This window comes from Anopheles marshallii, chromosome 3 (assembly GCF_943734725.1).
Source record: "Anopheles marshallii chromosome 3, idAnoMarsDA_429_01, whole genome shotgun sequence".
Lineage (NCBI taxonomy): Eukaryota > Metazoa > Arthropoda > Insecta > Diptera > Culicidae > Anopheles > Anopheles marshallii.
In genome coordinates, this window is record NC_071327.1 from 74,614,521 (window position 1) to 74,638,059 (window position 23,539).

Here is a 23,539-nt window from a genome sequence, read left to right on the forward strand (position 1 = left end):
ACAATATTTCCAACAGCTGGACGCTCTCAAAATTTCGGTCACTCTTTTCGTTTGCTTTCCGGCACGACAACTAACGCGTGGACCAAGGTCGTAGTCGCTGATTTTGGGTTCAGGCAGTGCTTGAAAAAAAAAAATGGGGTGAGCGACTCAAGAACAACACAAAAAATGCCGGCTTCTTCAAAAATCTTTCGTTTGTTTATTGTGTGGCATTGGAAAGAGGGGTTTCTTGCGCATGATCTAATGTTTAGATCTTAGTTTAGATTCGCGTTTGGAGGGGGGCATGTTCATCGTATAGCGCGCGAAATGTAAAACATGCTCGCACCATTACTCGCGCATGCTTTCAGCGAGCGGGGCCGATGGTGTTGGCTCCATCATCAGCTCGACAATACAACTACCACACACGCAATCCCGCGATGGCGTGCCGGCAAAACGACTAGCTCGCCGGCATAGACGGTGACGGAAATAGGCGAATGTGTGCGTTAATGTGGGGTGAACGTTGATTAGATACGCATGTTCAATTTGGCTAGCATCTATTTTTGGTGTGACGTAATACAGTAACGGACAAACAGTAACACACTAGTGGGAATTCAGTTTTTTTGTGTTAGAAAATAGTCGTTTAGCAGAATAGCTTGAATGTTTTATTTCCATGAAACATTCATTAATATGTAGAAGAATATATTATATTTTTATCTATCAAAATCTTCTGCGTACATTGCACTTTGTCGGAAATGTGTCGTGTTGCCCAGACATGAACTTCTTCTTCTTCTTCTTGTTCACATGTGATCAGCATCGACTGATAATAGACACCATGTGCGAATAACAGTGTGAATAGGAGCAAAAAACATCTGATTAGATGATGTTTTGTAGCGGATTGTGTATTGTTGTGTCACTGATAATAATTATCCATGGTGCCTGTAACGCGTTTAGTCTTACAGACAGATTGTCAATATATAATTTATCATCATTGTTAAAAATGCTGTTCACTAACAATCGTTAAGTACAAATTAATTTCTTTTTTTTAACCTAGATAGGTTTGTTAATTTGTTTTATATGTCTTTTATATTTAATTCAGGTTGTACTGCTCGAAAGTGTTTGATGCTTTGAGGAATATTTGCTCTGGAGTTGAAGCCGATCCAAGCGAAATCCAATCATCCGGACGTCCGGCATCCTTTTGTGCCGATCGTAGGGCATATCTCAGCGCAAACACAACAACCACACTCATAGACATGGCTGGTTCCCCGGTTGCCTTCGATCGTAGCACTCCGGCCCGATTGTCACCGGTCTGTATCAGCTGAATGCGGAAATCGACCGGGATGTCCTTCGCTCCTGGAGGCTTGTAGTTCCAGGAGCGGTTCGTCAGCAGTGCACCGTTGGTCATGTCGTAGACCAGCGACTCCGTTAACCAGTATCCGATTCCCATCACAAACGCTCCCTCGATCTGGCCAACATCGATTCCCGGGCTAAGGCTCTCACCGGTATCCTCGAGAATATCGACGCGGGTAAGTTGAACGGCACCAGTGAGGACATCAACCTCGATCTCAGCACAACCCAACCCCCAGATGCTGTAGGGTTTCAGATCAGCCTTCTTGTATTGATAGAGAACGCTCAGATCAATGTCTCGGGAGTAGCAGGTTTGGGTCACCTTTTCCCAAGGGGCGTTTTTAAGCTCGTCCTTGATGGGTTTTAGTCGGGTGTTGAGAATTTCGCATGCCTTTATCACGGCCTAGAGAAACGAATGAATTTAGTAAAGATAAAAGAATAACTCATATCAACTTACATAGCACACTGCCTCGCTAGTCATACTTCCACCGGTCATGGTGGCATTAGGAGACGTCATGCTGTTCGTTGGTTTGATAGAAATTTTCTCCAACGGAATGCCTAGCGTGAAGGCAGCAACCTGAGCCGCCTTGGTGTTGATGCCCTGTCCAACTTCAATGCCTCCATGGCTAATCGAAACCGTACCATCCTTTGCGTAAATAGACACCTGTGCATGTAAAGCACTGTAGTAAACCAGAGGATACTGCATCGGCACCATAGCGATACCTCGCTTGCGCCACCGATTCTTGGCATTAAATTCATCGATCGTTTGTTTTCTCTTATCGTACTGCACATCTTGACGGAACTGTGGCATAAGAATTTGAAATTTGCTTCCGGTGTGCATATTTCTCATCCGCACCTGCATCGGATCGACACCAGTCACCCAGGCAATGTGTTCCATGATCGTTTCGGCCATCGCAATGCCTTCCGTTATACCAGGGGCACGTGCAAAGGTGTTGGACGGCGCGTCCGTAAGTATGGGTTTTCCCTTAAATGTCCAGGTGCTAGAATTATAGGACAGATTGAAAGCATCGTTCGTGAACGTCAACACGTCATCGTTCCGGCTTGATCCGTAATCTTGCAGGAAGTTATTGGAGAGTTGTTTAATGTTGCCCTCATTGTCCACGTTCACTTGATAGCTGCTGAAGCAGCCGCATCTCTTCCCGATTGTTTCCACATTTGACTCCATCGTCATGACGAATCGTACTGGTCGTTTGGTTAGAAGTGCTGCCAAAGCACAAGCACCGGCAATTTGACCTGCGCGCGTTAGTTTTCCTCCGTAACTTCCACCCAACCGTCGGATAGTGAAGTTAAGACTATTTTGCGGTACCTTGAGAGCGGCAGCAATCGCGACCTGACACAGATCAATCCATTGTGTTGCCGCATAAATATCCATTCCATCTTCAATGGGAACGCACAGGCATGTCTGGGGTTCAATATAGAAATGATATTGCCCGTACATTTCAATAGTACCTTGAATTTGTTGCACTGACTGATCATCAATCGGGAGGAAATTCATGTGCTTTAGATGATCCTCAACCTCCTTGTCAATGTTGTTGTTGAGCATAGTTTTAACGGTAGGGCAAACAGGCTCATCCGTGACTCGTTCATAAATGATCATCACTTGCTTGGACGCCCGTACTGCTTGGTCTAAGTGCTCTGCCACAATCACACCGACCGGTTGTCCGTGGAATAGTACACGCCCACTGCAGAATATCTCCTCCACATCCGGGAAAGGCATAAGCATATCGTTGGCAACAAAACTGTTTGTGCCGGGAATGTCACTCGCAGAATAGAAGGCAACTACACCTGGAAGACGCTGAAATCGAGTAAGTTTGAAAAGAAATAGTTAATATATTATATATTATATATATGCTTTTAGTTGAAAAAATCTACCAATGCATCGGTAGGATCAATCTTTCCGATGGTCGTATTCGGTTGAGTGGCCACAACAAACGCCGCATGCAGCTCTCCGGGAAATGGTGGAAAATCGTTTGTATATTTGGCCTCCCCAGACGCCTGCGCCAACCCTTCCAGCTTTGGCACGTATTTCGAGACGGGCCAATTTTTCTTATTGGTATCGTAGTTCTGTTGGCCAGATGACAGCGGTCGCTCGAGCATGGTGGATCCGGATTTGAAGCGAGGGTCAAGAGGTACATTGTTATCGGTTGCTACACTAAGGATGAATTTATAGAAGAGAGAAACGGCAAGGTTTCTACGATACTCGGCAGAAGCGTCCGGCAGGATCCAGTCGGGTTGAATCTCCGACGCGAGGGTGTTGATCGCCTGTTGGATGGTGTTATTATCGAAGAGCCTTTTCCCAACGAGAAGCTTCTCCGTACGGGTCGCGTGTGTAAACTGGAACGGAAAGGTAGTGCGTGAGTTGAGTATTTCAGGAGGTACTTAAGCAGACGTACCATAGGATTGATGCCACCAAAACACAATGTGGCCAACGTAACAGTCGATTTGTCGTTGGCAAATTGCAACAGGAACGCGGCGTTGACGTATGCGTGAGCATTTTGAGCTCTTTGGGCGACCCTATACGATCGGAAAACATTTGTTTGGTTTACGATGGCCGGGAGTGATACAGTTTTAAGAAGCTTCTTCGTCATGTCCATCCGTATGTATTGCAGGGGCGATACCTCCGATTGTGTGGTAACAGATTCGGCTATAAAGAAGCGATATAGTGAGCTACCTTACCCTGTGCAGTTCTAATCCAGTTGGAGTTTCGATGAGCAATGAAAAATTTCTAACAGAAATGGGATAAATGATAGAAACTTACCTACAGTTAACTTTGCGCCAATAGCCTCCAGCAGAATGTAGAGATCGGATGGAAATTCTGGGTGTTGGTTTTTAATGCTAAGATTTCCCGCAATCGAGCCGACGTTACGCACTGCAGGGTTAGCGGCAAGCAGTAAATGTTTCTCCATTTCTTCGCAGTAGCTGAACGCAGATAGCTTTTTAGCAGCTGTACGAAGTATCTCTATCAACTCGGCCAGTGTAACATTTCCGCCAACTATCAAACGATCGGAATTTTGATAATGACTGCGCAACTCCTCAACCGAATTCACATCGATAAAGATTTGAATGGCCTCATTTCGACGGTAGACACCTGTGGGCAATTAAAATAGAAAATCTTACCAATCGGTTTGCGTTCGGGGTTTCGGTAGTATTTACCATGAGCAGTGTTTCCGCCATGAAGCATGTACAGTTTTGATCCTATAGCGGTTAGGGTTGCAAAAATATCACGAACTGAAAACACCTTGTACCACTCTTTACCATCATCGAAAGCTATACGCACCGAACGCGCTTTATCGACGTTGCATGCAACAACAGGACACTGAGCCGAGCAAACAGTATTCGTTTTGGGACAAATTTGTAGCTCCTCAATGTCTGAAAGCTCCTGTTGCGATACTGATGCAAGCGATTTAAAGGCGTCGAGAATGGGTCGATAGCCCGTGCAACGGCAAATATTGCCACCGAGCTGATTCTCAACCTCCTCCATCGAGACCTTTCCCTGCTTGGATTCCATCAAGCTGTACATGGTCATAACCATGCCGGGCGAACAGAACCCGCACTGGCTCCCGTTCATGTGAGCCAAGCGCTCCTGTATCGGATGGTACCCGTCCTTTCGGTTACCGAGAGACTCCACGGTTTTGATGTCCAATCCATGGCAAGCGAACACGGGAAAGAGACACTAAACAGTTGACAACCAGACATTAAGATGCATTTGCATATCCACTCACCGGCAACTTACCGAATTGACGGACCAAGACTTAGTTTCCTTCGTGACAGGGTGGAGCCCGGACACGTTGACCACACAAGCCCCACAGCCTCCTTCCCGACACATGAACTTGGTCCCGGAAAGATAAGCATGGTTTCGAATGAACGTATTCAAGGATGTATCCACCGGAACGCTATCCGCATTGGCTTTACCATTTTAGGAGAGTAATTTGTTAATTTACATATGTTTTTTTTTTTTTTAATTAATCCCACGTTACCTTTGTAAACACTGCCATTAATGCTGAACGTTACTTCTGATACGCATCTGGACAAGAGAGTGTAACAAGCAGAACAGAAAGATTAATGATTAAAAGTCAGATTATGCACTGGGTAATGCTTTGCGTTTCGAACCACATTCTGCGAAAATGAAAGTAAAAGGTTTGTCTTTTAAGTTACTCAAATAAACTTTCTCATATAGTAGGGCTTGTGCTATATTTCACAAACAATTTTCTGTTCTATCGGAAGTTTGCTACTTAAGTTTTTCAGCACCAAGCTTATATTACCCTGCATCATTGCCACCATTCCAGTTCCACAAACGTTTCACCGATTCCATTTTTTCACGAACTATCACTGACGAACGAACTGATCACGGCAAGTGTACGAAGTAAATTAAATGAAGCAGTGCTCGAGCACTTCCTAGCATGGCAGTTTACGGGATTTTTTAGGTCGAAGACAAGCGCGTAGTGTAATGCACTGACGATTTCGTGGTAACTGTAGTTGCGTAGTAAGCGTTTTGACAAATTTTGGGTTTCTGTAATCGGAACAAATTCTGTGAATGGATTTGTTTTCGAATCGACGGGCTTGGAGTTGGGTTAATGTTCATTTATTTATTGTTTGACTTATCCATAACGTCCGTTGCCGTTGTATCAACACAGGCAGTGTTGTTGAAAAATATGTAATGTATAAAAATATTAAATTAAAAAATGAACTTTTTGCATTGAGGTAGTTACGATGTTTATTTTTTCATCCAATCTATTTAAACATCATCTGTATATCGTGTATTTTTAAATGTTTAAAACAGTGCTAGTACTAGTAGGATGTAAACTCTATGTTTGTTTAATGTCTAATTTCTCTTTTTGGTGCTTATTTGCTTTGCCTTTCTACGAAATAGCATATTGAAAAGCTTTTTAACGCTTAACCTAATCAGCATTAGTGTCGTTGCAACCACTGCACACACAAACAGGTACACGTCCAAATTGTTGTACTGCATGAAGTTAAGATCTTGCGCCGAAGATATAAGATGTTTCGCGCCATCGTGCCGTAGAACATACTCCACCCAGAACTTGGCCGTATCCATAGGAGCGAGAGGTTGATCTCTAAGTCTTCGGGAGATGGTTTTCACGTTTGTGGCATAACTGTGATGTGACGAAATAAATGGGTAAAATTTATCGAGTGTCGATTTTTGGAACTTCCTAAGAGACACGTACCTCTTATCACTGAGAACATCGTTAATTGCCTTACTGAACGTTTGCTCGTTCAGTTTCGTGTAGGCCACACCAATGCCCCAACCAGACTGTTCTGCACGTGCCATGTTCAACAGTTGATCACCAAAGATCGGAATGCCCACGATCGGAACGCCGTGGTAGATTGATTCCGTACAGCTCAGCAAACCACCGTGTGTGATGAACAGCTTCACGTTCGGATGAGCCAAAATATCGTCCTGCGGGAACCACTTTCCGAGCAAGAATTTCGTCTTATCCAGAACGAGCGTATCGTCGTCCCACTTCCAGATAATGTTCTGTTTAAGGCTCGATAGTACTCGGACGATATCGTTACGCTTGCGCTGATCCATTTTGGACGGTTTAAGGTTAGATCCCAACGAGAAGTATATCACACCGTGTTCGGACTGCTCGATGAATGCTTTTATGTCCTAAAGTTAGATAAGCAGGATGAAAGAACGGAATTAGCAGAATGACGCAGCAGTTGTACTTACCTCAGGAAGTGGATTTGTTTTTCGGTTGACATGGAATCCTCCAACCTCGATCAGGTTGGGCAGATATGGGCGCGGGAAGCTCAAGCTGAAGTGACTATTGACCAACACCAGCGAGACACCGTTTCGCCGCATTTCGTCCAGTGTCCGTGTGGCGTTGGGGAAGTATTGTTTGTAATACATCTGCTGTATTGGATCACACATGACCTTGAGCAGCGTTTCATCAAACGCTGTGAACAGTACGTTACCGAGCCGTTGCCAGAAGTTCATCTTATCAGTTAAGCTCGTCATTGGATGCGGTACGTACGATAGCGGCTGTGGTGAACCGGTGAGCGAATTTACCCACGTTGACGCGCCAAAGGTTGACATTCCAACTATCGGACAGTTGAAGCGATTGCCAAAGCCAAGAAAGGCATCGTTGAGAAAAATTTCCATCACGACAAGATCGAACGTTTCTTCCGAATTGATCAGAGCTTGAACTTCTGGTGATGCGAGGGTAGTGTTGGTGATTTCATGCATAAACCTTCCCAGTTCCATCATTTTTTCCACAATGCTGTCATCGATTTTATCAAACACTTCGTCCATGATTTCTGAAACCGGGAACATCATTATGAAAGTTGGGGGTTGATCTTTGACGCTAAAATATTTGCATACCGTCAAACAGTCGAGTGTGGTAGACGATATTTACATCGCGGTAGTTCTTGGGTGCTTTCTTCAAGGGGAACGGACTTATCACTGTTACCTGGTGGTGGCAAGACAAACAAAACACGTTGCAGTTAATAAATAACCACCTGTGAAGCTCGTTCCATACGGCTGGCTGATGTCTTACCTCGTGTCCATCCTGTGCCAACTCCTTCATAAGGGACGAACCGAGTATCCAGTGCGATTTGGACGTGGTGGGAAATACGCTAAGAATTTTAGCCGGTTCTACTAGATCCGGGGCTATTGTGACAGCCAACCACAAGAAGACCACCGCGCCAACATTGCTCTTGATTGGCCTCATTCTATACTCCAAAATACGGACACAAACTTCAATTGATCTTAATCACAGCACGGTCATCGCCTGACTGAAACAGAACCATCTATCTCTAAAAGCACAACACATGCAGAGAGTTTTTGCTTCGTAACGGTGACTGAGGGTGGGATCGCAAATATTGCAATATCATCGTTGAGTACCATACACCGTTTATCGGTGGACACGCGTCGATGAGATCAAAGCGTTGATTACATTTTGATTATCAGCAGACTTTGAAGGTACGTGAAAAGTACTTAGTAAATGTAGTAAGGCAGACACGGTTTAGGAGTTTAATTTAAAAAAATGCTTTTATTAAAAAAGATTGTGTTTAGAAAAATGGATGTCTTTTATCAACCCAGTAATATAATAATCCCTTCACCAATATGAATAATATAGAATATCCAATATTCTATTTAAGTTTATACTGCTCAAATGCGTTGGAAGCTTTCAGGAAAATTTGGTCCGGAGTTGAGGCCGATCCTAAAGGAATCCAATCATCCGGACGTCCGGCATCCTTCTGCGCCGATCGTAGGGCATTTCTGAGAGCAAACACTACCCCGATAGCCAAGGTTAAGGCTGGTTCCCCGGTTGCCTTCGATCGTAACACTCCGGACGGATTGTCACCGGTCTGTATCAGCCGAATGCGGAAATCGACCGGTATGTCCTTCGCTCCTGGAGGCTTGTAGTTCCAGGAGCGGTTCGTCAGCAGTGCACCGTTGGTCATGTCGTAGACCAGCGACTCCGTTAACCAGTATCCGATTCCCATCACAAACGCTCCCTCGATCTGGCCAACATCGATTCCCGGGCTAAGGCTCTCACCGGTATCCTCGAGAATATCGACGCGGGTTAGTTGAACGGCACCAGTGAGGACATCAACCTCGATCTCAGCACAACCCAACCCCCAGATGCTGTAGGGTTTCAGATCAGCCTTCTTGTATTGATAGAGAACGCTCAGATCAATGTCTCGGGAGTAGCAGGTTTGGGTCACCTTTTCCCAAGGGGCGTTTTTAAGCTCGTCCTTGATGGGTTTTAGTCGGGTGTTGAGTATTTCGCATGCCTTTATCACGGCCTAGAGAAACGAACAGAAACTTATGCATAAGTGTGAGGTAGAAGACGATCCACCGACGTACTTACCAAGCACACAGACTCGCTAGTCATACTTCCTCCGGTCATGGCGGCATTAGGCGACGTCATGCTGTTCGTTGGTTTGATAGAAACTTTCTCCAACGGAATGCCTAGCGTGAAGGCAGCAACCTGAGCCGCCTTGGTGTTGATGCCCTGTCCAACTTCAATGCCTCCATGACTGATCGAAACCGTACCATCCTTTGCGTAGATAGACACCTGTGCATTAATAGCACCAAAATACACTAACGGAAACTGCATCGTGGTCATCGCGATACCTCGTTTGCGCCAGCGGTTTTTAGCGTTGAAATCATCAATAGACTTTTTCCTCTTGTCATAATCAACCTCCCGACGGAACTGTGGCATCAGCTTTTGGAACGGGCTTGCCGCCGGCATATTGCTCAGCCGCACCTGCATCGGATCTACGCCGGTAACCCAGGCAATATGTTCCATGACCGTTTCGACCATGGCCATACCTTCGGTAGTTGCCGGTGCACGCATCCATGTATTCGCTGGCGAGTCGGTTAGTACGGCCTTTCCTTCAACTTTCCATGTGCTAGAATTGTACGAAAGTCCGAACACTACCTTTGCATCATCGACTACGTTTTCGTTCAGATTCGAACCATAGTCCTGCATGAAATCGTTGGAGAGCTTTAGAATCTTTCCTTTATCATTCACATCTACCTGGTAGTTACTGATGCAACCGTATCTCTTTCCGAACGAACCCATGTTTGCCTCGATCGTCATGACGAACCTAACCGGACGTCTTGTGAGATAGGCTGCCAAAGCACAAGCACAAGCCATCTGATTGACACGGGTTAGCTTAGATCCGAAGCCTCCTCCCAAGCGACGAACCGTGAAGTTAAGACTATTTTGCGGCACCTTCAGAGCGGCAGCAATCACCACCTGTGACAGATCTATCCATTGTGTTGCCGCATAGACATCCATACCATCTTCAATGGGAACGCACAGGCATGTCTGGGGTTCCATCGTGTAGTGGAATTGTCCAGCTAGTTCAAGCGTTCCCACAATTTTTTTGGACACCTGAACATCCATCTCCGGGCCGTCTCGACTGTTGATAGGGTGGTCGAAAATGCGCTCTTTTGTTTGATTCATCAGCACTGCCTTAATAGTAGGGCAGACGGGTTCTTCGGAGACTCTCTCGTAAATGATCTTCACTTCTTTGGCCGCTCGTACCGCTTGATCGAAGTCCTCTGCCACAATCACACCGACCGGTTGTCCGTGGAATAGTACACGTCCACTGCAGAATATCTCCTCCGCGTCCGGGAAGTAGAAGTTCATATCTTTGGATATGAAGTTGTTCGCTCCGGGTACATGTTTGGCGGAGTAGAACGCTACTACACCGGGCATTTTCTTGAGGGAATACAAGAACGATGCTTGCAGTTAGTGTAAACGTATATTGATGTTCGATTTACAAGCTTACCAATGCATCGGTAGGATCAATCTTTCCGATGATCGTATTCGGTTGAGTGGCAACAACAAACGCCGCTTGCAGCTCTCCGGGAAATGGGGGAAAATCGTTCGTATATTTGGCCTCCCCAGACGCCTGCGCCAACCCTTCCAGCTTTGGCACGTATTTCGAGACGGGCCAATTTTTCTTATTGGTATCGTAGTTCTGTTGGCCGGATGACAGCGGTCGCTCGAGCATGGTGGATCCGGATTTGAAGCGAGGGTCAAGAGGCACATTGTTATCGGTTGCTACACTAAGGATGAATTTATAGAAGAGAGAAACGGCAAGGTTTCTACGATACTCGGCAGAAGCGTCCGGCAGGATCCAGTCGGGTTGAATCTCCGACGCGAGGGTGTTGATCGCCTGTTGGATGGTGTTATTATCGAAGAGCCTTTTCCCAACGAGAAGCTTCTCCGTACGGGTCGCGTGTGTAAACTGGAACGGAAAGGTAGTGCGTGAGTTGAGTATTTCAGGAGGTACTTAAGCAGACGTACCTTAGGATTGATGCCACCAAAACACAATGTAGCCAACTTAACAGTCGATTTGTCGTTGGCAAATTGCAACAGGAACGCGGCGTTGACGTATGCGTGAGCATTTTGAGCACGTGGAGCTACTCTGTACGATTTGAATGTGGTTGTAAAGGAGTTGATGAGGGGAAGCGATATGATTTTGAGCACCCTCTTCGTCATGTCCGTCTGAGAGTATTGTTCAGTAGATTTTTCCAGGGTTTTGGTTAATGATTCCGCTGTTAAGAGTAGATAGCATACATGATTCAGGGGGATGTATTAGTCAGTACCATATATTAACACTACCTATTATCAATTTTGCACCAACAGCTTCAAGCAGAATGTAAACGTCGGATGGAAATTGCGGATATTTATTTTTAATGCTCAAATTTCCGGCGACGGTTCCAGCATTTCGCACTGCCGGATTTGCGATAAGCCCCAGATGACGTGCCATGTCTCTGCAGTAGCCGAAGTTTGGTCTGTTGTTGGCTGTTTTGTTCAGAATTTCAATGAACTCGGTCAATGTAACATTCGCCCCCACAATAAGCTCTCCGGTTCGCAGGAAATAATTACGAAGCTCCTCCACCGACGAAATGTCGATAAAGATCTTCAAGGATTCACTGCGCCGATAAACGCCTGTAGTAAGAGAAGTAAACGTTTAGTTGAAGGAAACATCATTGCTTTATCCTAAACAAAAACCATACCATGAGCTGTGTTTCCTCCGACCAGCATGTATGGTTTTGCACCGATATTGCTGAAGATGGAAAATATTTCAGCGAGAGTGAACACTTTGTGCCACTCCTTATCGTCGCGTGCCTTAAGTTGTACGGGACATCCCGGCTCCACCAGACTGGCTGCCTCTGGACACTGTGCCGAGCAAACGGTATTCGTTTTGGGACAAATTTGTAGCTCCTCAATGTCTGGAAGCTCCTGTTGCGATACTGATGCCAGCGATTTAAAGGCGTCGAGAATGGGTCGATAGCCCGTGCAACGGCAAATATTGCCACCGAGCTGGTTCTCAACCTCCTCCATCGAGACCTTCCCCTGCTTGGATTCCATCAAGCTGTACATGGTCATAACCATGCCGGGCGAACAGAACCCGCACTGGCTCCCGTTCATGTGAGCCAAGCGCTCCTGTATCGGATGGTACCCGTCCTTTCGGTTACCGAGAGACTCCACGGTTTTGATGTCCAATCCATGGCAAGCGAACACGGGAAAGAGACACTAAACAGTTGACAACCAGACATTAAGATGCATTTGCATATCCACTCACCGGCAACCTACCGAATTGACGGACCAAGACTTAGTTTCCTTCGTGACAGGGTGGAGCCCGGACACGTTGACCACACAAGCCCCACAGCCTCCTTCCCGACACATGAACTTGGTCCCGGAAAGATAAGCATGGTTTCGAATGAACGTATTCAAGGATGTATCCACCGGAACGCTATCCGCATTGGCTTTACCAGTTTAGGTGAGTAATTTGTGAACTTTAATTTGGGTCAAATTTTTATTACTATTAAACTGTATAATTCTTTTTCCTTACCTGTATAAGTCTTCCCGTTTATGGTGAAGGTTACTTCGGAGAGAGGCCTATAAATAAAATATCATAATGTCAATAATTACTTTAAAATATTTCGTATAATCTATTTTTATCAGTGAATATTTCATGATCTGTTTTGCTGTTAAAGTCATTGACCCGCAAAAACTCTAGTTTGAAAACTCAACTGGCATTCCATTCAACCCGTAACGCCTGTGGTAACGAATTCTAGTGGAAGCTTAACGGAAGATTCACAATCAAGCGACGAACCGAAACGCGTTGTAATTTAGTTTTAGAACGGCAGGGAAGGAAAGAGGAAAGGCATGAGACGAAAGTCAACAGAAAATTATGAATATTGATCATACTGCTGCAATAAATAACCAGTTTCTATGAATCGCGTACGAGAATAAGTTAGGCTACCGGAACGGTGTATACGTTTGACAAAGTGAAAGGATGAAAGATTATGCAAACGAAGGTAGCAAAAAACCTCAAAAGAACAAAACTGTTTATCACAACAACAGCAAAATGAATAAGTAAAAAATGAAAACAATTTAACAAAATTCAAAGAAGAAGAAAAGAATAATACTAATTACATTATTTGGAGTAAAACGAATCGAAATAAGAAATATTTTCGACGAAACTGTACTACAAAAATCTTTAAGACATAAAGAGAATAAAAATATGCTGAGTGTTTGATTAATTGCCAAACATTATCTCGCATGTTTAGCAATTAAAATAGTTCCCAAGAAAGGACACACTATTAATAACACTTCTTCTCATCCCATTCCGGGAGCAACGCTGGGTCACGCAGGTTCAAGCATAATTTCTTCACAGTGTTCTTTATGGCGTTTCGATCTCTCGCTTTCCTTATTTATCCGTTTCGCTGTACATTCAGTCATTTCTAAGGGTCGTAAATGTTTTATATTCTCACATTGATGATACCTTAAGAACTGGTTTTTTGGTAGAACGAATTAGGCTAGCCGGTCTTAATCAAATGTTAATCGGTCCCCGGTATACCGGCATTACCTTTCCAACGAACTCGGGCTGTTCCACAGGTACGTTCCAATTGAGGAAAGCATCTTTTTGCACTGCTTTTCACTAATTTCACTGTACCCACACAGTTACGAAGTGCAGATCGAGGAAACGAGATGAATCTGTTTAATGGATTCAATTTCACAAAAGTACCTTTAGCAACTTGGCACAGAAAGCTCTGCACTGATTAACACAACCGTTCACGCTGGCCGATCGATACCGAATGTCGCAAATTTCGGACCAAAAAGCCGTTGGTGATGATCTTCAAAGATCCTTTATTGCCGCATTAACCCTTGTGCGCGTATCGCGGAACTTTGTACGCGTTACGCGTTTTAGTGTTTATTTTTCAAACATGATGGTTTAAATTTATTGTTGGGAATTAATGTCTTCATCTTTTCTTCATTTTCATCACTATACATTATATATTCTTTACGTAATTAAGATTGGTGTTGTAATATTAGCAGGTCAGTGATGTCAAACCCCTTGTTTTTACGGGGTTTGCTTGTGGAATTGTTTTTGCGAGGCCGGAATTCGTTCGAACTCCGTGGAACTGTGAAGCACTCCAGATTAAATATCAGACGATCGGGTGGGAACAGCAATCGAATAGAAAGAAAGCCAACACACATGTAAGTACGTGAAAAAACTGTATTTTTAGCAAAGCAATATGTGTTAACAAATCTTTTCGCTTACAGGGCCATTATAAAACCATTAGATATAGTACCAGCACCATGTGATGTAAAATAATGCAATCCAGAAAAGGTATTATCCGCCAAGTCCATCAATTTAGTTTGTACTGTTCGATTGAGTTTCCCGCCAGCAGATGAACCTGATCCGGTGTGGATGCGGTTCCCATCGGTATCCAATCGTCTGCCAGTCCGGCATCCTTCCGTGCTGAGCGGAGGGCATTCCGCAGGGCAAACAGTACCACAATGGACATATTTAAGGCCGGTTCTCCGGTTGCCTTCGAACGTAGCACGCCAGCGGGGTTGGAGCTGTTGTGCAAGAATCGCACGCGGAAATCAACCGGAATGTCCTTCGCTCCCGGCGGTTTGTACGTCCAGGTACGGTTGGTCAGTAGTGCACCGTCCTCCGCATTGTACACTAGTGCCTCCGTGAGCCAGTAGCCCACACCCATAATGAATGCACCCTCAATTTGTCCCACGTCAATGCCGGGGCTCAAGCTTTCTCCCGTGTCCTCCAAGATGTCGACACGACGCAACTGCACGTTACCAGTCAACACGTCTACCTCGACTTCGGCACAGCTTAACCCCCAAATGATGTACGGCTTCAGCTCCGTGGCACGATACTGATAGGTGGCGCACAGATCTACATTACCCGCGTAACACAGCTGCGTGATGGTCTCCCAAGGTACGTCCTTATGCGCGTCGCGCACGGGTTTGATACGTTCCAGCAGTATCTCGCACGCTTTCTTCACGGCCTGTGAGAAGGAATAGAGAGTGTTACTTTGGAAGTTTTGTGAATGTTGTAATTTGTAGTATTTTGATACTTACATAGCACACTGCCTCGCTGGTCATGCTGCCACCAGTGACGATGGCATTGGGCGACGTCAAACTGTTGGTTGGTTTGATGCTAATCTTCTCCAGTGGCAATCCAAGCACGAACGCAGCCACCTGTGCCGCCTTGGTATTCATGCCCTGACCCATTTCGATGCCACCGTGAGTAACTGAAACCGTACCATCGCCAGCATGGATCGATACCAATGCGTGCAGAGCTCCAAAGTATCCCAGCGGATAGCGCATCAGCGAGATGGCAATGCCTCGCTTACGCCAGCGATTGTCTATGTTGAACTGATCGATTTCTGTCCTGCGCTGGTTGTACCCCACATCCGTACGGAACTGTGGCAGCAGCTCGCGCATCTTGCTACCGTCGGGCGTGTTGACCAACCGAAGCTCCAAGGGATCTAATCCCAACTCCCAAGCAATGTGCTCCATAATGTTTTCGATCATCGCAATACCTTCCGTGGTGCCGGGTGCTCGACACCAGGTGTTGCTGGGTGCGTCCGTTTTAGCCGCCTTACCGACAACCTTCCACGTCTTGGTGTCGTAGCAGTTGTTGAAGAACTCGGACGTTGCTTCACCAACCGATTCGTTCAGAGACGCACCGTAATCCTGCATATAGTTGTTCGTGAGCTTTACGATGCGTCCATTGGTTTCCACGTCCACTTCGTAGTCGGTAATGCAACCGTACCGCTTACCGATGGAGCTCATGTTTGATTCGATCGTTAGCACGAAACGAACCGGCCGGTTCTGTAGATGGGCCGCCAAGGCGCAGGCACATGCGACTTGACCGGCGCGTGAAATCTTCGATCCATAGCCACCGCCCAGCCGGCGTACGGTAATGTTTAGACTGTTTTCGGGCACCTTCAGCATCGATGCGATCGCGATCTGGCACAGATCGACCCACTGCGTCGAGCTGTGCACATCCATGCCGTCCTCGATCGGTACGCACACGCAAGTTTGCGTCTCCATGGTGTAGTGATACTGGCCAGCCATTTCGAACCGTCCGGTTACTTTGCGGGCAGCCGACACCTTGACGCGGTAGTTCGAACCACGGCGGGTTGTAGTTGGTGGTTCGTCAAAGATGCGCATCTTCGCTTGATTGTCGACGAGTGATTTTAATGTGGGATAGACCGGTTGCGGTTGGGACATACGTTCGTAGAGAATGTTGACGAGTGTCGCAGCGTGGTTGGCCTGGTTGAACGTTTCCGCCAATATGATACCGACCGGTTGGCCATGGTACAGTACCTCACCGCTACAGAACACTTCTTCCACCTCCTGATTGCCCAGGCTGGCTGGCATGAAGTTGTTCGTACCGGGAATGTCTTTTGCGGAGTAGAACGCCACAACACCGGGATATTTCTGAGGGTGAAAGAACGAACTAGAGTTAGGACAGAGCGTTAAACTGAGGACCCAATTGCTAAATAACGCTCACCAGCGCATCAGTAGCATCTATTTTGCCGATACGCGTATGGGGTTTGGTGGCAATAACGAAGGCCCCATACAGTTCCCCGGGCAGCGGAGGTAAATCGTTGGTAAACTTAGCCTCACCAGACGTTTGGGCGAGGGCCTCAATCTTCGGGATGTTCTTCGTGAGTGGCCAATTACGTTCGTACGTATCGAACGTCTGTTGGCCGGATGACAGTGGACGCTCCAGTACGGTACCGCCGGAACGGTAGGATGGTTTCACCAGCACAGTACCATCCGGCGCTATATCTAGCAGATACTTGTAGTACAGTGCCATTGCAAGATTTTTGCGATACTCGGCGGACACATCGGGTAGTACCCAATCGGGACGGATATCGTTGGTTAGCTGGTTCATCGTAGCCAGGATGGTATCAGCGTCAAACAAATTTTTGCCCGTCAGAAAAGCCTCCGTTGCTGTGGCATGGGTAAACTAAAAAGGATAATTATAACCCATGATGAGTTCTACTATTCGTTTGAAGCATCAGTAGCGAACGCTTACATCTGGACTGATTCCGCCAAAGCAAATCTTGATAGACTCCACCGTCACACCATCCTCGGCAAACTTGGTGAGAAAAGCTCCATTGACGTAAGCGTGCGCGTTTTGAGAGCGTGGCATCACTTTGAACGATCGGTACTGGTAGCGGGTGGAATCTAGCGCCGGCAGTGTAACCGATTTCAACACCTTCTTCTGCATGTCTAGCTGGACAAATTCGGCCGGTGTAATGAGGCTTGATTTTCCGCCAGCTTCAACTAGGGCGAATACCAATGGGGAAAACAATTTAGCACAGTTGTGTCTGAAAGTTTGATCAGAAAACGGACGTACCAACTGTCAGCTTCGCACCGACCGTTTCCAATATCAGATACATATCGGATGGGAACTCATGATGTTGGTTTTTAATGCTCAGATTGCCCGCGATTGTTCCGGCACTGCGTACCGGCACGTTCGCAATCAGATCGATGTGTTTCACTAGCTGCATGAAGTGCGAAAAGTTTGGCGATTTGTTCGCGGTTTCATCCAGGATGTGCATGAACTCCGTCAGGGAAACGTTCGCACCGACCACCAGTTCGTTATTAGCTGAGGAGTGCGTATGCAACTCCTCGACAGCATTGATGTCGATGAATGCTTGCAGCGCAGGACTGCGTCGGTAGACACCTGTAAAAGAAGATTACACTAAGATGACTTTTCTTTGGAACAAGAAAGAAGATCACCTACCATGAGCGGTATTGCCAGCGACCAGCATGTACGGTTTGCTACCGATCTGTTCAAAAATCGCAAAAATATCTGCCAATTGTGCAACGCGATGCCACTCCTTATCGTCTTCAAACACTAGCTTCACCGGACGCTTCAGATCGATACGATCCTTTGCCGAAATGCACTTGCCCGCACAAGGACTTCCCGTTTTAGGGCACGTTTTCGTGAGATCCTCAATATCCTGGCACGCATCGAGCAGCTTTTCGTCCGCATCGACCGTCAACGATTTGAACGCGTCCAGTATGGGGCGATAGCCGGTGCAACGGCATATGTTACCACCGAAGGCATTTTCCACATCGTCCATCGAGATCGCACCACGGTTCGCTTCCATCAGGCTGTACATGTTCATGACCATGCCGGGTGAGCAGTAACCGCACTGCGTCCCATTCAGATGAGCCAATCGTTGCTGGATGGGATGGTAACCATCTTTGCGGTTGCCAATACCTTCCACCGTTTTCACATCCAGCCCATGGCACGCATAGACCGGATAAAGGCACTGAAATCATGGGTGGAATCATCGTTAGCCGTATTGAGTACCTCGCAAATCTCCAGTGTACCTACCGAATTGACTGCCCATGATTTCTTCTCCTTCGTCACCGGGTGGATACCGTTGACGTTTACGATGCATGCTCCACAGCCACCCTCCAGACACATGAACTTGGTACCGGTCAGATGTGCATGGTTGCGTATAAACGTATTCAGCGAAGTATCGACCGGAATCGTGCGAGGATCCACTGCAATCAAGCACAAGGGAAAAAAGATCGTTAGACGCTATTCTTGGCAAGGGAAGATTCGATTAGAAGCACTAATTATAAACAACACTCACCAGTATACGGTTTCCCATTGATTGTAAAGGTGACTTCCGTTAGAGGACTGTACAGACAAAAAATGCAATAAAAACCTATCATTATTTGCTCATTGCGATGCTTGGCCGTTGATAAGGGTAAGGTGCAGTGGCGTACCACTGAAGTGGAATTCATTTGTATGAAATCAGCAATGTTACATATTTGTATGATGGGAAATAAAAAAAAAGAAGCATTTCGTGACAAGATCACGATCGCATTCTGACGTACGATCACCACAGTAACGGATCGTCAAGGCGTTTGAGAAAATTGCATCCTATTGCCGCCTGCATGTTTTGCTTTAAAACGCTTGTTTCGAGACCGTAATGGGCTCGGCTGGCATTAACCGGATGCTTAACGACATTGGTCACGTCTCTGGCAAGATTTACGACAAGCGAATACGCAATCGACAACAAAATATGCAAAACAAACAAAACACAATCGAGCGCAGTCCAGCTGGAACGGCTTGATGCGAGGGGAATTTTTTTTTCCTGTCCAATTGCCAAACACGCTGAAGAAAATTGCACAAAAAAGAGAGCATAAAGAAACATTAACAAAAACACGCGGTCATGTGAAGTTCGCCATCAAAGCAACATGCTCATGACGGTTGAAATCGCGTTGCAAACCGGTCTGTAGAGAATAATACTTGATTGTGATCTGTGTACCACGGAGGTGGAGGATAAAAACATGGTATGATGGATTGCTAGTTTCGGAAACGAGCTGTCAGCAATTTTGGAGAGAAAATGTACACGCACACTCACAAAAACATTCCTTCCGATCACAGCATCAGCAATCAGAGCTTACCTGTCCGCTTCCGAGCTGCCCCAAATGTAACTACCGAGCGTCGAAAGCATGTCTAACGCACTAACTTCACTATTGAAGCGCACAGTTCGAAACGATGCAGTAAATTATGCGTAGAAAGTTGAAATATTAAAATGTTGTGAAACGTATCCTCGGCGTTGTTCGTTTTCAAGGACAAACAAGCAGCTGGAGTCTGGGATGCAGGCAGCCACACCACACCGAAACCGTGCAAACACTCGTCAAAACGGCAGCAACAAACACAACGCTTCCGCTCACTACGACTGATCGTGAGCGAGTGGTGATCTCAGCGCAAAAAGGTTTGCCCGCGCCCGTTTGGCTCTTTTGTGTGTGGTAAGATTTGCGAGCCGGTCCTTAAACACGCGAGAGATAATTTTAGCGTGTAGTTTGGTCGAGTACATGTACACTAACCGGAACGTTGATGTACGTTTGTCTTATTTCCATGATTAACTATTGGTCAATTTGCGCAAACATTTGCGTGACTAGCTGTTGAACAATGAGCGCATATTAGCGGTAATGCGCAGGGAAATTTTTGTAGAAATTCGCAAGGAGTAATACATCGCTTTCAGCTGATTAAAGATTCCACCGTTATGTGTTATAAGTGTGGTTATAAATCTTGGAATGATTCGTGAAATTTTGAGATGGAGATGGAGAATCACTCATTAATGTCTTTTACATTTATTCAAATTCGCCGAATACATGTTTAAACTTATAAAATATTCGAAATATCTGATCTGATAACGGATTTCAGTAATATAATCGTATAATTATCGAGTATCAGTAATTGACCTTTTACATATTCACTTTTACTTTATCACAACTTTATTAAAATAAAATGCTATTCACTACTTGTATTAAGAAACACTGCATTAGCAGCCCAGAACAGATAACCAAGTTGTGCAGTGAATGTAGTTTCTCTCTTACAAGACAGACCGAATGCATCTTTCACCTCAGGTGCTGTATTGTGTGTGAACTCTTGACGATTGCAGTTATTTTACCATGCGTAATAACCGGTTACAACAGCTGAGAGGATGCAATATTCGAGCTTATCAGCTGGTAGAAAAATAAACAAAATAACGACAGATTCCCTATGCGTTTGGGTCCGTTGGTTACTGTTGATAGTTCACTTGTACGCCGGTTCGACCGGCCGGCAAATGCTTGGTCAGCCCGGTATGATTCCCCTATTTAAAAGCACATGAATTTAGTGTTGATTGACTGATTGATTTGATTGCTTGCTCGATTGTTGATTGATTAAGGTATATCAATTGCAATGTGCCTCTGCCAATAAAGCTTGTGTCGTTGGGCTATGACTAACCTGCTAATCTGATAACAATAAACCAATTAGTTAGTATGACTTCTTTCGATAAACAAGTTTTGGGAGTCATCATTTTTAATGAAGGTAAAATCAAAGAATGTTGTGCGTGTCCATTTCCATAATATCGGGCAATACTATAATCTCATTTGCAATTATTTTATAAATTAAGGTCTTAAGGTGTATTTAAAGGTTTTAATGTATGCGTAAAGACTAAAGGTTTCTCCTAAAGATATGAATGAATAGTACAAAAAGCGTGTAATGTTTACCTCACGCATCAAGCAATTTATGGCCGCTTCCTTTACGTCTACGGCAACGAGAATTTCCTCACCGTGAGAGCACGAACACAACTCCATTGAAACCGGTTCTAAAAATTGAAGGATAGCGAAGAAAACATGCAAAAAACAACCGCGCAACTCTCAACAACTTACGCAATTACATGTTGTTCAGTGTGCACTTGTTCTGTGTTTGAGACAAACCGATCGTTGGCAGAAATATTGGGCTGGCAGTTCTGGATCAGGTACAGCCAAATTATGGCTTGTTGGATGCCGCTTGCAACACTGCTGCTCAGTGCAATTAGTGTGTTTATCACCGGAAACGAGGCAGCTCGCATATTGGGAATTTTTCCTACCACTTCAAAGTCTCACTGGATTCTGGGGACGGCTTTGGCGAAGGAGCTTGCAAAAGCTGGTCACGAGGTAGATAGGTTAGTAAAATGTTGGGGTATATTTATCTATCTGCTCTTCTCTTCTCTTTCTCCGAAGGTAACTGTGATCAGCCCTTTTAAGCTGCAAAACCCTCCAGAGAACTATCGCGAGATCGAGATCGAGTACAGTGGAAGGGCGTTCAATGGTACAGTGGGCGAGGATGAAGATTAAAGTATGTACGATATGTGCTAATTCTACTACAACTCTCATCTTCCAGACGCAATGGATCATATCTTTGAATCTACCGAGAACAGCGTGGTGAGCAATCTGTTCCAAATGCGACAGTATGTTGAGGAAACGACCAACGCCACGCTGACCTCACCCGCAGTACAAAGGTTATTGCAATCACCAAACGAAATGTTCGATCTGTTGCTGCTGGAGATTTTTATGGATGATGCTTTGCTTGGGTTTGGTGACCGTTTCCAATGTCCGATTGTGGGCATGAGCACATTCGGTGCAAGTACCTTCATCAATGACCTTACGGGAACACCGCAGCCCCTGTCGTATGTGCCACATCAGATGCTGAGCTATACCAGCAACATGACATTCTGGCAACGGTTGGTGAACGTAGCGTTCCACGGCGTGGAAGCGATCGTGATGCGATACATATATCTTCCGATGATGCAGCAGTACTACGATACGTTCTTCCCCCATGCCACGCGATCGATGGATGAAATGCGTCGTCACGGTGTGTCGGTGGTGCTCATCAATAGCCATTTCAGCATGAGCTTTCTGCGACCCTATTCGCCGAACGTGATTGAAGTTGGCGGTTTCCATGTGAACCGGGAAGCGAACTCTCTGCCACAGGTGCGTCCTACTACGCATATCTGATGCCATACTGTTCTAGTCGGCTGATAAACTGTGGACATTTTGCAGGACATTAGAACATTCATCGAGAATTCGGAACATGGTGTGCTCTACTTCTCACTTGGTGGCAATGTGAAACCATCGAAAATGGACCCCCGTAAACGGGATGCAATAATAAGGGTGCTGTCCCGTGCCCAGCAGAACATCATCTGGAAGTGGGATGATGAAACGTTGCTGCTTGACGAGCGTAAATTCCTTGTCCGGCGGTGGCTCCCTCAAGACGACATCCTGGCCCATCCGAAGGTGCGGTTGTTCATAACTCACGGCGGATTGCTCAGTTGTACCGAGGCAATCTACCACGGTGTACCGATCGTGGCGATACCGATTTTCGGTGATCAGCCGCTGAATGCGGCACGGGTCGCTCAGGCCGGATGGGGTGTTACCGTGGCGTACGGTGAGCTGGATGAGCGCAGCTTCGAACGTGCCATTAATGAAGTTCTCCAAGCAGAACGGTTTGTTTCGTATAAAAAGTGCTTCCACGGGAGTTCTACAGGGATGATAAAACGCTCATCCCTTCTTCATTACAGATATAGGCTAAGGGTGAAACAGATTTCGGAACGATATCGAGACCAACCGCTTACACCGATGCAAACGGCCATGTTTTGGATCGAGTATGTACTGCGTCATGGAAAGTCTGCGGAGCATTTGCGATCACCCGCCCAGGAGCTGTCCACTTTCGAGTATAACAACCTAGATGTGTATGTGCTGATCGCGACTGTTTCTTGCACTGCCATTGTTCTTTTCATTTCTTTTTTGAAACAGATACTAATATCACAAAACCATTCTACCCCTAACCCCGGAACGAAGAAAAATAAATAAATTTCATACACGTTTGCATTCTTTTTTTCGACAGTTTTTATTTCATTTTGTTATCTTCCTTTCCGAGTGTGTGTGTGTTTGTTTGGTTTTGTTGCCGTTGTATTTATTATTTTTTCACATGCAAAAAAAGATCTTTCTTACTAATATTATTACACGGTTTTGGTTTTTCTTCTGTCATTCCTTTTGATAAAAATGTCACAAAATGTGACTTGCGGTTCCCTGTT

General features: G+C 45.6%; 5 protein-coding genes across 5 annotated transcripts; 1 reads left to right on the forward strand and 4 right to left on the reverse strand.

Annotated features, from left to right (window-relative positions):
- Window positions 1–1,063: 1,063 nt before the first annotated feature.
- LOC128711911 (xanthine dehydrogenase/oxidase-like) lies at window positions 1,064–5,355 on the reverse strand. The gene is made up of 8 exons (XM_053806802.1): window positions 5,319–5,355; window positions 5,075–5,247; window positions 4,495–5,014; window positions 4,100–4,429; window positions 3,735–3,985; window positions 3,214–3,675; window positions 1,778–3,136; window positions 1,064–1,723 (listed from the first exon to the last, which is right to left on the reverse strand). The coding sequence occupies exons 2-8, from the start codon at window positions 5,165–5,167 to the stop codon at window positions 1,064–1,066; spliced, it is 3,675 nt and encodes a 1,224-aa protein (XP_053662777.1). The 5' UTR covers window positions 5,168–5,247; window positions 5,319–5,355.
- An 808-nt stretch (window positions 5,356–6,163) lies between these two features.
- On the reverse strand, window positions 6,164–8,042 carry LOC128715768 (UDP-glycosyltransferase UGT4-like). The gene is made up of 5 exons (XM_053810682.1): window positions 7,860–8,042; window positions 7,685–7,772; window positions 7,034–7,620; window positions 6,528–6,970; window positions 6,164–6,455 (listed from the first exon to the last, which is right to left on the reverse strand). The coding sequence occupies exons 1-5, from the start codon at window positions 8,031–8,033 to the stop codon at window positions 6,164–6,166; spliced, it is 1,584 nt and encodes a 527-aa protein (XP_053666657.1). The 5' UTR covers window positions 8,034–8,042.
- A 412-nt stretch (window positions 8,043–8,454) lies between these two features.
- LOC128715686 (uncharacterized) lies at window positions 8,455–12,727 on the reverse strand. The gene is made up of 8 exons (XM_053810596.1): window positions 12,688–12,727; window positions 12,429–12,601; window positions 11,849–12,368; window positions 11,451–11,780; window positions 11,133–11,383; window positions 10,612–11,073; window positions 9,180–10,541; window positions 8,455–9,114 (listed from the first exon to the last, which is right to left on the reverse strand). The coding sequence occupies exons 2-8, from the start codon at window positions 12,519–12,521 to the stop codon at window positions 8,455–8,457; spliced, it is 3,678 nt and encodes a 1,225-aa protein (XP_053666571.1). The 5' UTR covers window positions 12,522–12,601; window positions 12,688–12,727.
- Window positions 12,728–14,491: 1,764 nt separating this feature from the next.
- On the reverse strand, window positions 14,492–19,645 carry LOC128713418 (uncharacterized). Its single transcript, XM_053808277.1, has 9 exons — window positions 19,596–19,645; window positions 18,776–18,822; window positions 18,511–18,683; window positions 17,911–18,445; window positions 17,521–17,850; window positions 17,197–17,447; window positions 16,666–17,127; window positions 15,225–16,592; window positions 14,492–15,151 (listed from the first exon to the last, which is right to left on the reverse strand). Exons 1-9 carry the CDS (start codon window positions 19,643–19,645, stop codon window positions 14,492–14,494), a joined length of 3,876 nt encoding a protein of 1,291 aa, XP_053664252.1.
- A 1,810-nt stretch (window positions 19,646–21,455) lies between these two features.
- LOC128713154 (UDP-glycosyltransferase UGT4-like) lies at window positions 21,456–23,315 on the forward strand. The gene is made up of 5 exons (XM_053808014.1): window positions 21,456–21,620; window positions 21,687–21,774; window positions 21,847–22,436; window positions 22,506–22,948; window positions 23,024–23,315. The coding sequence occupies exons 1-5, from the start codon at window positions 21,456–21,458 to the stop codon at window positions 23,313–23,315; spliced, it is 1,578 nt and encodes a 525-aa protein (XP_053663989.1).
- Window positions 23,316–23,539: the final 224 nt, after the last annotated feature.